At 37.1% G+C, this 15,970-nt stretch overlaps 1 protein-coding gene across 1 annotated transcript in view; it reads right to left on the reverse strand.

Annotated features, from left to right (window-relative positions):
* IPO8 (importin 8) overlaps positions 1-15,970 on the reverse strand; it is a 71,293-nt gene that overhangs the window by 42,324 nt on the left and 12,999 nt on the right. The window contains exons 4-5 of the mRNA XM_069491799.1: positions 13,833-13,991; positions 12,563-12,719 (exon numbers count right to left, since the gene is read on the reverse strand). Of these exons, the coding sequence (XP_069347900.1) occupies positions 12,563-12,719; positions 13,833-13,991 (316 nt within the window). The remainder of the gene's footprint in view (positions 1-12,562; positions 12,720-13,832; positions 13,992-15,970) is intronic.

Consider the following 15,970-nt stretch of genomic DNA (forward strand, 5'->3'; position numbering starts at 1 on the left):
ACTCACCACACATTCACTGGCTCACCCAGAGAAACTTCCAGCCCTGCAAGCTCCATTCATGGTAAGTGCCCTACACAGATGTATCATTTTTTATCTTTTATGTTGTATTTTTAACTTTTATAGTGTGTATGTATGTTTAGATATACAATTACTTACCATTGTGTTACAATTGCCTACAGTATTCAATAGAGTAACATGTATAGGTTTGTAGCCTAGGAGCAATAGGCTATACCAGGGATGGGGAACCTGAGGCCTTAAGGCCACATGTGACCTTCTAGGTCCATAAGTACAGCCTTTTGACTGAATCCAAATTTTACAGAATAAATCCTTTTATTTTTAATAACACATTTTTGTTCATCTTTTATATTTTTATTTTCTTTCTAAAATTAACATATTTGAAATATCAAACAATAAGTTTCAATGAAATAATCTTCCCAGATTGACCAGCGCAATGAGAACATTAGTAAGCCATAAGGGCTACATTGACAGCCACTACGCTCATGATTTAGTTCTAACTTCACCCGGCTGACTGGCACCACTACCGAACGAGGCTGGTTGGCAAGAGTTTATGGGGGCCAAGTACACCAGTCTGTTATCAGCTTTTGACAACAGCGCACTGTGTTTCTTTTTTCTTTTTCATTTTTTTTTTTTTTGAGGAATATGAACATTTAATTTTTTCTGAAAATGTGGTTCCTAAGAATGCACTCTTTCAGAAGTAATCACTTCTGAAAAGTATATACTTGGCATGGAAAGTAACTTAGAAAATTTCAAAATGCACTGCATAGATCTAGGACTTTGCTGAGAAATCGGTAACACAATAATTAATCTCAATGTATTATTTTGCATTAATAACATTTTAGATAGCATATGCACTTTTTTATTTTTTTTATTTTTTATTTATTTTTTATTATTATTTCAGCATATTGTGGGGGTACAAAAGTTTAGGTTATGTATACTGCCCTTGCCCCTGCTCCGAGTCAGAGCTTCAAATGTGTCCATCCCCTAGACAGTGCTCATCGCACTCATTATGTATGTGCACTGTGTTTCTATTGAAGTAGAATTTGTGAATAGTTGCACAGCTCAACAGTATTTTTTTAATTCTGTCTTAACAGCCCAATCATGTCAAAGATGATCAAGAAAACGCTGAAGAAAACAGATATTTAAATAAGGATTGGGAATTGCAATAGTATCTTGTTCCTGCTAAAGATAAGATGATTTGCTTACTTTGTGATACTGCAATATCAACATTAAAGAAATTCAATGTTCATCAACATTATAACACTCATAATACTTTAAATTAGAAGGAGAGGTGGAAGAGGTTGTACTACAGAAGTCAAAAGATGAAAAGCAAAAGCAAAGATAATTCTTTCAAGCAGCAATAAGACCTGGAAATAATGCCACTGAAACAACTTATAAATAGCTTATATACTCGTGGAAAAAAGGGAAGCCATTCAGTGATGTTCTATATTGTGAAAGAATGCACTGTCAAAGTTGTAGGATGCTTAGACCCGGATAACATTTCAAAGTACAAACAACTGCCTCTTTCAAGGAGAATCATAACTGATCGGCAGCATGAATTAGCCTTCAACTTTACAGAACAACTTCATGCAATACTTCAAAAGGAAATATATATATTATTCAGTCACTTTGGATGAATCAACTGATACGACTGACTTGGCATAGGTTTTACACTTCATTTGGGTCATTAACAGAAGATTTTCTTTGCTACAAAGAGTTCCTCACTTTGGGCACTCTTGCGAACAGAACATGGGGAATAGTATCCTCACCAACTTTCAAGATAAATGTTGTAGGCCAGGCGCGGTGGCTCGTGCCTGTAATCCTAGCACTCTGGGAGGCGGAGGCGGGTGGATCGCTCAAGGTCAGGGGTTCGAGACCAGCCTGAGCAAGAGGGAGACCCCCGTCTCTACTAAAAATAGAAAGAAATTATCTGGCCAACTAAAATATATATAGAAAAAAAATTAGCCAGGCATGGTGGCGCATGCCTGTAGTCCCAGCTACTCGAGAGGCTGAGGCAGTAGGATCGCTTAAGCCCAGGAGTTTGAGGTTGCTGTGAGCTAGGCTGACGCCACGGCACTCACTCTAGCCTGGGCAACAAAGCAAGATTCTGTCTCAAAAAAAAAAAAAAAAAAAAAAAAGATAAATGTTATGAAGTCGGACTGAATTTGGTAACTTTAGTAAGTGTATGTACAGACAGTATACCTTCCATAACAGAAAAACATGAAAGGTTTATTGCACAGATAAAAAAAAGTATTAACAGATCCAGTTGCTCTTATTTCTTTTCACTGTATCTTGCATCAGCAAAATCTCTGTGCTAAAGCTACTATTTTAAGTGACACTTTTTAACAAATTATAAGTATTGTTCGCTATATTTGTGCAAATGCAACATAGCATTGTCAGTTTTGTAACATGCTATAGTTGAATGATGAGGTATTCAGTGTGGATTTGCTGTATCACTCTAAAGTGCATTGGCTATCGCAGGGAAAGGTGTTAGCCAAAATTTTATCTCTGCCAGAATAGATAAACTTTATGAAGAACAGAATCAGCAATGTATATTATTGAAGGAACATTTCTATAGGAATGTAGCATTTCTGTGTGATATCATGTCAAATCAAAATGACTTGAATATTTCTTTGCAAGGTAAAACTAAGTCTGTATGGGACATGTGGCAAAAAATACAAGCATTTTGAAAAAGCTATCTGTTTTCAGAACACTTCTTCAAAAGCAAATTTTGGATGAACATTTTCCCCAGTTAGCAAAGGTCACTGATGAATAGGATGATATATGTGAATCATCTGAAGAACATGCAGCTGTTATAGACACATTAATTAGAGAATACAATGAAAGCTTCACTGACTTTGAAAATCATGACATCACACTCAAATTAGCATTTCAGCCTCACCTAGTTAATATCACCAAGGCACCTAAAGAACTACAGATGGAATTGATTGAGCTCTCAGTAGATGACATTTTAAAGTCAGTGTTTGATGCTAAGAAAGATCCAATTGAAATACAGAAAAATGCAGAATACCCACACCTTCAGCAACATGCCTGAAAAATGCTTTCTTGCTTTTCAACCACTTATAGCTGCAAATCTACATTCTCCTACCTAACCCAAATCAAGATGCCCTTAAGGTCACAAATGACTGATACCCATCTAGAGGATCAACTGAAACTGCAGACCTCCATGCTGCAACCAAATATTCAAATGTTTTCCTACAAAAAGCAGACAAAACAAAGTCATTAAAACGTTAGCTAACTTTAAAATTAACAAATAGTTTTCATTTCTTGAAATTATTAAATACACAGTAGATTAGATTAGATTTTTACAAAATAATGTACATTTTTAACACATTGACTGCCACACCAAAAAAACACAAACTTTTCCTTAGGGCCACAGTGTTTTATTACAAAAATAGAATAAAAATTTCAAGTGTAATATAAAGGTAAACATAGATAGAAAAATGAAATTTACTGACTTCTATCATTAATTTACGTTTTTAGAATTAAATTGTCAATATTAATTGTAACAATAAGAACATCAACAAGATTTTATATATGCTTCATGTGGCCCCGGGGTCAAAACTAGCGTTAAATACAACTCTCATGGCAGTTAATGTGTTAAGTATACCTAATTGAAATTTCTTGAACACAGCCTTATTTGATTACAGCTAAATTAATGCAGCCTTCCAACATGAAAAGGTTCCCCACCCCTGGGCTATACCATAGTATAGGTGTATAGTAGGCTATACCAGTAGGTTCATGTTCTAAGATGTTTGCAGAAGGAAGAAATCACCTAACAACACAGTTCTCAGAACATATCATCATCATTAAGCAATACATGAATGTGTAAGTACAAAGGTAGGAATGATAAGAGATGAAGGTAGAGAGATGAAAGGTTTTATAGGCTAGGTTAAGAAATTCAAACTTTATTCTAAGGGCACTGGGAGTCATTTGCACTTGAGAGAGGGAACAGAGGAGGAGCAGGCTGAGGGTGAGGTTATGTACAGAATATCCAAGTGCTCCATAAAAATAAATGGTTAGACAAAAAATCAGTTTCACTGTATAATATTTTTAATAACAAATTTTTCTGCCTCTTCCCATATCCTAAAGCCTTCTAAATTTTTACTTCCAGAGAAGCACATTATTATATTAGTATACAATAGATTACCAAAATGGTTAGAAATGTTAAAGTTTTTCACTGGTCTTTCAGGTTTTTAGTATGTATAGATTGAGAGAAAAAATTTAAGATTTTGCCCTCTGCAAACCAAGTAGAGATAAAGGCTTTAGAAAAATTATGTCATTAGTTTTTGTATTACTTCCCAATTTCTAGCTATGTTTCTCTAAATAGGAAAGAGAAGTCTGAATAAATGAGCCATTACTGTAACTGCAAAACATCTAGCTAAATAAAAAGTTTGCTTCAGAGTACAGTGATTCTCCTGAGGAAGATTCCTAAACTCTGTTTTAATAAGCAGAGGCACCATTCATCTTCTTTCCCTATTATTTAAAAAAAAAATGTGGAGGAATATATTTTCTTGGCATCTTAGTTTTCTCCTCTCAAATTCGCCTCCTTCCCCCTTCTCTCTCCCCACAAAAAGGCTCACCTAAAAAAAAAAAATCTGACTCAGATTGTCTCTATTCAAGTTTAAAAGATGAGGCTTTAATAAAAATATAACTCTTTACTGAAGTGAAATATTCTGAAATAGTACAAAAGTACCTAAGTCAGATAAGAAGCCAAGAACAAATTATCTTGGCTCTCTAGCAAAACAAAACCATCCTCTCGTCATGACAAATTTAATTAGAAAGCATGTAATAGAGCTTTCATTCATTCATCAGTTAAGACTGACAATCATTATTCTTCCTCCAACCAGACCCAAATAATTTACCCAAGTCTTTCAAGGATTTAATGTTAAATATTTTCATATTTCAAATATATTCCATCTCCATTTTCTAATTAATTTTTAGATCCTCATATTAGTATCATTTATAGCATTCTTATTTAAAAAAAAAAAAAAAGGTAGCATTTTAAGCCAAAGGAAGTGACCCACTAAGTCGTCTTTGCTAGTTTTATGTTAGGTCACAGGCAAAGACACTACCATTAATATGATAAAAGAGGGACACGCCTCTTCCTTCCTCATCTTCTATAATCATTACTAATCTACAGGAAAGGATTCTATGGACTGATAAACCAAGTAATCAGGTTTTAGGGCAAGTAATTACCCTGATTCTTCCTTCCCCAGGATTCAGACACTGGAGTGACACAGGCACTGAATTTCAGCTCTGCCATTGAAATGATCTTGGACAATTAATTTCTGTGAACCTGTTCTCCATATGGATTTTTAAAAGAAATGTATGCAAGAGAGGGGCCAAGATGGCCAACTAGAAGCAGCCCACACGTGCCACTCAAGTAGAGGACTGAATGTTGCAAGTAGATGCCCACCCATGGATGGACCCTCTTGGACAGAGCACAGTGAATCATCAGAGAGGCAACAGGATATGTGGAGTAGATGGGGATGGGGAGTTCTTGCCAAGATCGGAAGGTACCTAGGGGAGACACCTACACAGGGAGAAGGGATGAAGGACAGAGACCCAGGGCCTCACACTCTGTGTGGACACTGCAACTCAAGCTGTGGGGGACCCTGACCACTACTGCAAGCCTCGGTTCTCAACAGGAACTGCCTGGAGACTGTATGGTGAAGTTACATGAGAGAGCTGGCTCAGCAGGGACCTGCTGATTTGCCTGGGTTCCTAGGCTGCCGCAGCTGATGCCACTTTGAGCTATTGGGTCCCAAGCTCCTGGTCTACACAGGGACAGGCTTTGCTACAACTCCCCCCCAACATTGCCCCTTGCCGGGCTGAGAAGGAAGCAGGGAGAGCAAACACTCTCACTTGCCGGTGACTGGGAGCCAAGCACCACCCACCCTCCAACAACCAGGGAATTCGAATGGAGCAGGTAGGGACACCACTCAAGAGGTCCCACAGAAGCAGCCCCAGTGAGACCCATGTGAGGAGAAAGCCCCAGCCATCCAGCAGCCCAGCCCACAAAGGCCCACCTAGTGACCCTCAGAACAGGCCACCCTACCCTGCGTGCTACAGTGCCAAGGTTAACGCCCCCACAGAGCCGCTCACCTGCCAGTGAGCCACGCCCCATGGGCCTGTCTGCCAACCAGAGGAGCAAGCCTCCTCATGCCCCCACCTCCCACATGCCACATGGAGTTCCACGAACCCACACACCACATGGTGGAGCACACCGCCCCAGCCCTGTGTGCTGGAGGGCCATACCTCCCCAAAACCCAACACCCTGCAGCGGGCCACACATCCTGGCTCTGTGCACCAGCTGGCAGGCCACAACCCTGCAGCCCCACCCAGTGGTCCATGGCCCCATGAACCCGCATGGAAGCTGCAGGCCACATCTCCCAGCCCTGTGCAGTAGCTAGAAGGCCACATCCCATGGCACTGCATGAAGTCATGCCTATGGTCCACACCCCGGCAGCATCACACCACAACACACCATGCCTGCAGTCAGGCTCACCACCATGGAACTACAAGCCACAAGCCACCCATACCACATATGGCCATCACATCTAGACCTGGGTGGAGTAAACATCTGCAGCACTGACACCTACAAACAATGCCCAGACAGCCTCGCCAAGCAGCCACTGCTACAGATACAGGGAGACCCAGGCAGAGCAATCTCTTGCAACACCTGCTTCGTGGAGAGGGACTCACCCAGCCCCCTGCCCAAGCTTCCAATAGCGGCCTAGGGACCAAGCACTCCACATACAGATCCCCCAGTGCTGGCTTGGACTGTGACAACCACAGAGGAACAGGACAATGTAGAACAGCTACATGACCAAGATCACAGTGCATCCGACCCTCTCCTACTGAGGATAAATCTTCCAGAATAGGACACAAAAGCACCACCTAGGGACTTCTCCTTCTTCTAAGTAAATGAGTTCCCAGCAAGGCAGAACTGGTGCACTGTAAACCTATCTGCCCTGAACTGCGAGGTTTCAGATGAGAAGACACCAGCACAAGAACTCTGGCAACATGAAAAAACAAGCTAGTTCAACAGTCCCAAAAGATCACAGCAACAGACCCCAACCAAAAGGAAACTGCTGAAATATCAGAAATGGAATTCAGAATATGGATGGCAAATAAGATGAATGGGATTGAAGAGGAAGTTGAAAGCCAACACAAAGAAACTAAAAAATTATTTCAGGACGTGAATGAAAAAAACCAAAAAGTCACTGAAGAGATAGACAAGATAGCCTAAGAAAGGCTATAACAGAACTTAAAGAAATGAAAAAGTAACATAGGGAACTTCAAAATACAGCAGAAAACTTCAACAATAGACTCACTAGAGTCTAGACCAAACAAAAGAAAGAGTTTCATAGCCTAAAGACAAAGCTTTTGAACTAACCCAGTCAGTCACAAAGCAGGAGAAAGAATGAACAATCACTCAGAGAAATGAGACTATATGAAGTGAGCCAATATACAAATTATAGGTATCCCTGAGGTAGAAGAAAGCAAAATGCATGGAAAAGTCACTCAAGGGGATTATTGAAGAAAACTTCCCTGGTATGGCCAGAAATTCAGATATCCAGATACAAGATGGTCATCGAACACAGGAAAGATTCATAACAAACAGGACATCTCCAGGACACATAGTTATCAACCACAGCCAAAGTCAAAATGAAAGAGAAAATTCTACAAGCTGCAAGATGAAAGCAACAACTAACCTACCAAGGAGAGCCCATCAGGCTAACAGCAGACTTCTCTGCAGACTTAAAAGTTGGAAGGGATTGGGGTCCCATTTTTAATCTTCTTAAACAGAACAACTGCCAGCCAAGAATTCTGTATCCTGAAAAACTAAGTTTCATAAATGATGGACAAATAAAGACTTTTCCAGGCAAGCAAACACTAAGGGAATTTGTCATCACTACACCTGCCCTACAGGAAATGCTTCAATAGTGCACTATAAATGAACAGCATAATAGATAATCACCAGTGTAAAAACTTCTGAAAATTAAAGCTCACAGCTCTTATAGAACAATAACACAAGAGAGAAAACAAAATATCATTCAACATGATGAACAGAACAGTACCCCACATATCAGTACTAACACTGAATGTGAACAGTCTTAATACTCCAGTTAAAAGACATAGACTGCCTGAAAGAATGAAAAATCATTGCCCAAGTATATGTTCTTCCCAAGAAACCCACCTAACTCACAAGGATGCACACAGACTCAAGGTAAGGGGATGGAAAAAATTATTCCAAGCAAATGGAAACCAAAAACAAGCAGGGGTAGCCATTCTCATATCCGATAAAATAGACTTTAAATCAACAATGGTATAAAAAAAAGACAAAGATGGTCACTATATTATGATAAAGGGGGCAATTCAACAAGAAGACATAACAATCCTAAATATATATGCATCTAACACAGGAGTTCCCAGATTCATAAAGCAAATTCTACTACAGCTAAGCAAAAAAATAAACAGTAACATCATAATCACTTGGGACTCCAATACCCCACCGGTAAAACTGGACATATCATTGAAGCAGAAAATCAGCAAAGATGAGGCAAGATGATTGCTTGAGCCCAGGAGTTCAAGGCAGCAGTGAGCTATGATCACACCACTGCACTCCAGCCTGAGCAACAGAGTGAGACCCCATCTCTAAAACTAAACTAAAATAATGATAAAACAAAGTTGTTTCTAAAGAGTAAAGTCAAGATTCAGAGCAGGAAAGAGAATTAGTCCTTACCTATCTCTTTTGTAGTCTTTAAATTTTTTAAAATGTGTGTTATTTAAAAAAACAAAACTAATAAAAAATTGCTAGAAATTTTGTAACTAAAAAGAAAAGAAAAGAAAATCAGCAAGGAAATACTGGAATTAAATGGAACTGTAGAATAAATGGACCTAATAGGCATTTACAGAACACTCTACCCAAAAACTACAGAATATAAATTCTTCTCATTAGCACATCGAACATTTTCCAAGATTGATCCTATCTTAGGCCACAAAGCAAGTCTCAGCAAATTCAAAAAAATCAAAATCATACCATGTATCTTCTCAGACCACATCAGAATAAAACTAGAGATCAATTCCAAGAGAAAATCTCAAATCCACACAAAGTCCTGGAAATTAAACAACCTGCTGGTGAACAATCCTTGAATCAATGATGAAATTAAGATGAAAATCAAAAGATTCTTCAAAATGAAGGACAAGCTTGCAAAAATCTATGGGATACACAAAAAGCAGTACTAAGAGGAAATTTCATAGCCTTAAATGCTTACATCAGAAAGACTGAAAGATTACAAATCATCACCCTCATGTTACATCAAGGAACTAGAAAAAGAACAAAGCAAACCCAAAGCCAGCAGAAGAAATAACACAGCTCAGAGCAGAACTAAATGAAATGGAACCAAAAAAAACAATACAAAGGATCAATGAACAAAAAGTTGGTCTTTGAAAAGATAAACAAATCAATAGACCACGAGCCAGATTAACCAGAAATAGAAGAGAAAGGAGTAAAATAACCTCAATCAGAAATGAAAAAGGTGACATTACCACTGATACCACAGAAATACAAAATATCATGTGTGAGTACCACAAAAATTTCTACACACATAAACTAGAAAACCTAGAGGAAATGGATAAATTCTTGGAAACACAACCTCCCAAGCCTGAATCAGGAAGAAATAGAAATCCTGAACAAATCAATAACTAGCAGTGAGATTGAGGCAATAATAAAACATCTCCGAACTAAAAAAGGCCCCAGACAAGATTGATTCACAGCCAAATTTTACCAGACCTACAAAGAAGAACTGGTACCTATTCTACAGAAATTATTTCATAACCTCCAGAAGAAGGGATTCTTCCCTAACTCATTCTATGAAGCCAGTATCATCTTGATACCAAAACCAGGAAAGGACACAACAAAAAAAGGAAACTACACCCCAATATCCCTGTGAACACTGTTGCAAAAATCCTCACCAAGATACTAGCAAACTGAATTCAGCAGCACATCAAAAAGATAATTCACAATAACCAAATGGGTTTCATCCCAGGATTGCAAGAATGGTCCAACATACACAAATCAATAAATGTGATTCACCACAAACAGAAGCAAAAACAAAGACCATATGATCGTCTCAAAAGACACAGAAAAACTATTCAATAAAATCCAGCACCCTTTCATGACGAAAACCCTCAATTAACTAGGCACAGAAAAAACATATCTCAAAATTGTAAAAGCTATATATGACAAACCATAGCCAACATATTAAATGGGAAAAAATTGAATGCATTCCCCCTAAGAGTTAGGACAGGACAAGGGTGCCCACTGTCACCTCTTCTATTCAACACAGTGCTGGAAGTCCTAGCCAGAGCAACCAGGCGAGAGAAAGAAATAAAGGGCATCCATATTGGGAAAGAGGAAGCCAAACTATCCCTGTTTGCCAATGACATAATCCTGTATCTAGAAAACCCTAAAGACTCCACCAAAAGACTCCCAGAATTGATAAATAAATACAGCAAAGTCTCAAGTTACAAAATCAAAGTATACAAATCAGTAGCATTTCTATATATTAATAATAGTCAAGCTTAGAGTCAAATAAGGACTCAATACCATTTACAATAGCTACAAAGAAAATAAAATACCTGGGAATATATTTAACCAGGGAAGTGAAAGATCTCTACAAGAAGAACTACAAAAGAAATCATAGATGACAAAAACAAATGGGAAAATATCTCATGCTCATAGATTGGTAGAATTAACATCATTTAAATGTCCATTCTGCCCAAAGCAATTTAGAGATTCAACACAATTTCCATTAAAATACCAACATCTTACTTCACAGATCTAGAAAAAATAATCCTAAGCTTCATTTGGAACCAAAAAAAAAAGCCCAAATAGCCAAAGCAATCTTAAGCAAAAAAAAAAAAAAAAAATCTAGAGGCATATTACCTGACTTCAAATTGTACTACAAGGCCATAGTAACCAAACAGCATGGTACTGGTATAAAAGGAGAGAGACAGACCAGTGGAACAGAGTAGAGAACCCAGAAATAAAACCATATAGCTATAACCAACTGATCTTTGACAAAGCAGACAAAAACATACACCAGGATAAAGAAGGCCTACTCAATAAATGGTGCTGGGAAAATGGGATAGCCACATGCAGAAGAAAGAAACAAGACCCCTATCTCTCACCATATACAAAAGTTAACTCAAGATGGATAAAAAACTTAAATGTAAGGCATTAAACCATTAAAATCCTAGAAAACATAGGAAAAACTCTTTTAGACATTGGCCTAGGCAAAGAATTTATGACTAAGACCCAAAGGCAAATACAGCAACAACAAAAATAAAAAAAATAAGACTTAATTAAATTAAAAAGCTTCTGCACAGCAAAGGAAATAACTAATAGTAAACAGGTAACCTACAGAATGTGAAAAAATACTTGCAAACTATATATCTGACAAATGACTAATTTCCAGAATCTACAAAAAACTCAAACAAAACAGCAAGGAAAAAAAACAATCTCATCAATAACTGAGCAAAAGATGAACAGAATTTTTTTCAAAGACAACAAATGGCCAACAGACATATGAAAAAATGTTCAATATCATTAATCATCAGAGAAATGCAAATTAAAACCACAATGAGATACCATCTTACCCCTATCAGAATGGCCATTATTAAAAAGTCAAAAAGCAACAGATACTGGCACAGATGCAGAGAAAAATGTACACTTACACACTGTTGATGGGACTGTAAACTAGGACAATCTTTATGGAAAACAGTATCAAGATTCATCAAACAGCTAAAAGTAGACCTACCATTTGATCCAGTAATCCCACTACTGGGTATCTACCCAAAGGAAAATAAATCATTTTATCAGAAAGACACATACACTCGAATGTTTTTCTCAGCACAATATACAACTACAAAGATATGGAATGAAACATAAGTGTCCATCAATACATGAGTGGATAAAGAAAATGTGGCCTATATACAAACACACACATACACCATGGAGTACTACTACTCAGCCACAAAAAGGAATGAAATCATGTCATTTGCAGCAACTTGGATGGAACTAGAGACTATTATCCTAAGTGACATATCTCAGGAATGGATAAACACCACCACATGTTCTCACTAATAAGTGAGAGCTAAGCCATGGGTGCACATGGTGTAAAAAGATGTAAAGGACGTTAGAAACTAAGAAGAGTTAGTTTCCACCCTCATTCGGTGGAAATCCATCATCAATGGATAAAAACTTACCTATTGGATACAATGAACACTGTTCTGGTGACAGGCACGCTGAAAGCCCTGACTTCAGCATTCTAGAGTATATCCATGTTACCACCACTTTTGTACCCTCTTAGTATTTTAAATTAAAATAAAGAAAGAAATGTATGCAAGAATATATAATAATTTTTAATAATAACTGACACTTACTGGGCACTTTCCATGTGTCAGGCAGAAATATAAGGCCCTATATTTGTCTTCTGCAACAGACACCTACCTGAACGAGTGCATAAAAGATTTTCAGAATTTGTTTCTGTAGTAACACAGAATAATGGGAGGAATCAGGAAGGAGCTGCATGATTTGTTGCTGAATACGAGGCAGAAATATTTGCATTGCTGCTATAAGAGGTTCTCTTTCTTCTGCTTTCTTATATCTACATAAGCAAAAACAAAAAGAAAAATAATTTCTCCCCCTCCCCAAAGAGCTATAAACAATGAATGAAAAAATATTCCCTAAATATATAAAACTAACAAAACATTCAAACATTGATTACATTTTCTGTTTGAATTGCTAGAATAAAGTTGAATAGAAGTTTAAAAGAGCGCATCCCTGTTTTAGGCAGAATATCTAAAATCTTTCTAGAAAGATTCAAAAGAATCCAAGACTTTCGCAGCTTTTCTACATGAATATTTCTAGTATTTAATTGTCATCAAAATACAATTCTTCCTATAAAATACAAGTTGATACACTAGTTTAAATAGACATTCAAATTATATAATAAACTAGAAAAAACATTTTTTTTTTATGTTACCCTAAATTGAGCAGTTGAAATAGTTTCCAAATTTAGGTGCTTTTAGATCATTTTAATTGCTATAAATCTAAAATATTCTTTAAAAATTCTATAAATAGTGTATAAACTAGCCAGTTTAAAAAAAGGAAAACTACAGGACTTTGTATGTACAAGTAGCAATCCTCCTAGAAATGAGAAAGCAATAGGTACCTCAGAGTTTCCAAGGAAACCTTTTAATAAATGGTCCTCCAAAACTAGTAAGTTTGAGAAGTATTGCATATTATTATATTACTGTCCTAGAGATTAGCAATGTACATTAGCAGATTAAAGTTTTCTTGAATAACTACAGTAAATAAACATGTTTGCATTTATCCCAACATTTCCCAAACCAACCTGATTCTGCAAAAACTTGGAAACTCATATAGAAGTACCTTAACATTTGTCTTCTAGGAAGCATATTATTAAGTAAAACAAAACATTTACTGTTATGGATGCAAGATAGAAAACGTTAAAGTTTCTTTGATAGTGGCATTCTTTTCCATAAAATTGCTTGGGAGGTGGAGGACTAGTATCACATTTACTAGTATTGCTTTCTGGTTTCTAGGAGGATTCCTACTTGTAAACACAAAGTCCTGTAGTTTTCTTTCTTTTAAACTGGTTAGTTCATACTCTATTTATATGAACAGCAGACCCTTCTATGCGACTTAATTCTAAGTTACACAAGGCTGTTTCTTCAGCCAATTGAAATCAACTTACTCATATGTCTTCACCAGCTGATACAGACATAATAAACTGCCAAGCCAGCTTCCGAGGCCCTGTGATTGCAAGTAATAGTCTATCTTGTCGACTATTGCAGGCCAGTGACCAGGAAAATCATATTTAATGATGACACGGAGACACATTGTTAACTGGACTCTGTAAGTTGGGAAAGAAAAGTCCAAAATCTAAGTAGTTATAAATACCATGTTTCAAAGACCTCTAAGATTTTACATAAAAGTCCTCTAGCTCCTATTTACCTATATTACATAGAGATATATATGTGGGATGGGGGGAAAAAAGCAGTCCTATTAAAAAAAAAAAAAAAAAAAAACCTCCTCAGTGGCTCAACTTACTGAAAATATACAGAATGGGTGATTTCCTAAAATGAATGAAACCTTTCAAACTATCTTATCCTAAAAACAGCTTTTTTTTTTTTTTTTTTTTTTTTTTTTGAGACAGAGTCTCACTCTGTTGCCCGGGCTAGAGTGAGTGCCGTGGCTTCAGCCTAGCTCACAGCAACCTCAAACTCCTGGGCTCAAGCGATCCTCCTGCCTCAGCCTCCCGAGTAGCTGGGACTACAGGCATGCGCCACCATGCCCGGCTAATTTTTTGTATATATATATTTTAGTTGTCCATATAATTTCTTTCTATTTTTAGTAGAGACGGGGTCTCACTCTTGCTCAGGCTGGTCTCGAACTCCTGACCTCGAGCGATCCACCCGCCTCGGCCTCCCAGAGTGCTAGGATTACAGGCGTGAGCCACCGCGCCCGGCCTAAAAACAGCTTTTTAAAAAGTTAATTTTAAAATATTTTTTAAAAGTTTTTAAAACGACTGTGAATCTACCTCAGCTCTGTAAAACTTCCCAGTTTGTTATATTTTATATTTTGGTTATCGTATCCTAAAGGAGGGAAGGAATGTTCTTTCATTGCAAATGAACAAACCTAGCCTAAAAGATGGTAAAAGTAAGTAAAACAGAGGCCAGCATAACTGTGGGAAGCTTCTCTGTGGGCCAAAACCTTGAACCCATCCGTTATCCGTTAACAGCCAGCATAGTATGTTGAACCTACCAAAGCAGCCTGAGATAGTAATTTTTGTACTTTTGAATATGAGAAAGAAACATGTATTCGCTAGGCAATTCCTAAAGAGGAAAGCTAAGAGCTATTTCCAAAGAAATAAATAAGGAACAGGAAAGACATAAAAACAGAAAAAGAAAAATCCCCTTTAATAAAAACACAAAGTTAAGTGATAAAAGAAGTTACCCCATAACTAACAAATCAGTAATCATTTCCTCAATGGGATCTCAACTGTAATTGAAATTGAAAAGGAAAATAAAGAAAAAAAAATTCTCTTCTACAAATTATCAATATTATTACCAAATATGTCCTTACATGGTTATTTGCAAATGGCTAGGGAGTTAATCTGGCAAATTTAGGATTCCACAGTGTAAAAAAAATAAAAATAAAGTGTCCAGCTGAACAAGCAATAACTTGGATCCACTGAAACTGGTGAAATTCAATAAAATAATGCCTTTCCCTTACATTACCAAATCTATTTCAAAATTTCCTCTGTAATACTCTTAAACTTTGAGAACAGGAAGAAGATATTTCTTCAAGAGTGATTACAGGTAAGCCTTAAGTACATAAAAGAAGCAAAGTCACAAAGAACTATCTCATAATAAAGATCTCTCCTAGTGCCACTAGCAGCTGTTCCTTTAAAGAACAAATAAGTTGTATTTGTATGCAACAAAACTGAAGGTTTTCATTTTTTAAAATGTCATCTTCAGGTTGACCCTCCCAGTCCTGTATCATTCCAAGCAAAGGATGGTTATGAAAGGCCATCCTTCATATATTACTGTGTAGAACCACTGGAAGATTCAGGGAAATCTGAAAATGTAAAGATTTTGACAAATGGCTACATGATGGTATCATAGGAGTACTGGTACCATGACTGGCATTTGGGCAACCAGTGAGAATAACAGTGATTTTCTTTAATCAGTACACCTATTTTTCTCCTCTCAACTAACAAAATAACTGCAAAAAGAGTTCAGTGTTCTTCCTGTTACCATTCTCTTCACACTTCCTTCCTTTTCTACTGCTTATGTCATGATGACTATTAGATACTCGGGGCTAAAGTTA

The sequence above is a fragment of the Eulemur rufifrons genome, chromosome 16 (genome assembly GCF_041146395.1).
Source record: "Eulemur rufifrons isolate Redbay chromosome 16, OSU_ERuf_1, whole genome shotgun sequence".
Classification (NCBI taxonomy): Eukaryota; Metazoa; Chordata; class Mammalia; order Primates; family Lemuridae; genus Eulemur; species Eulemur rufifrons.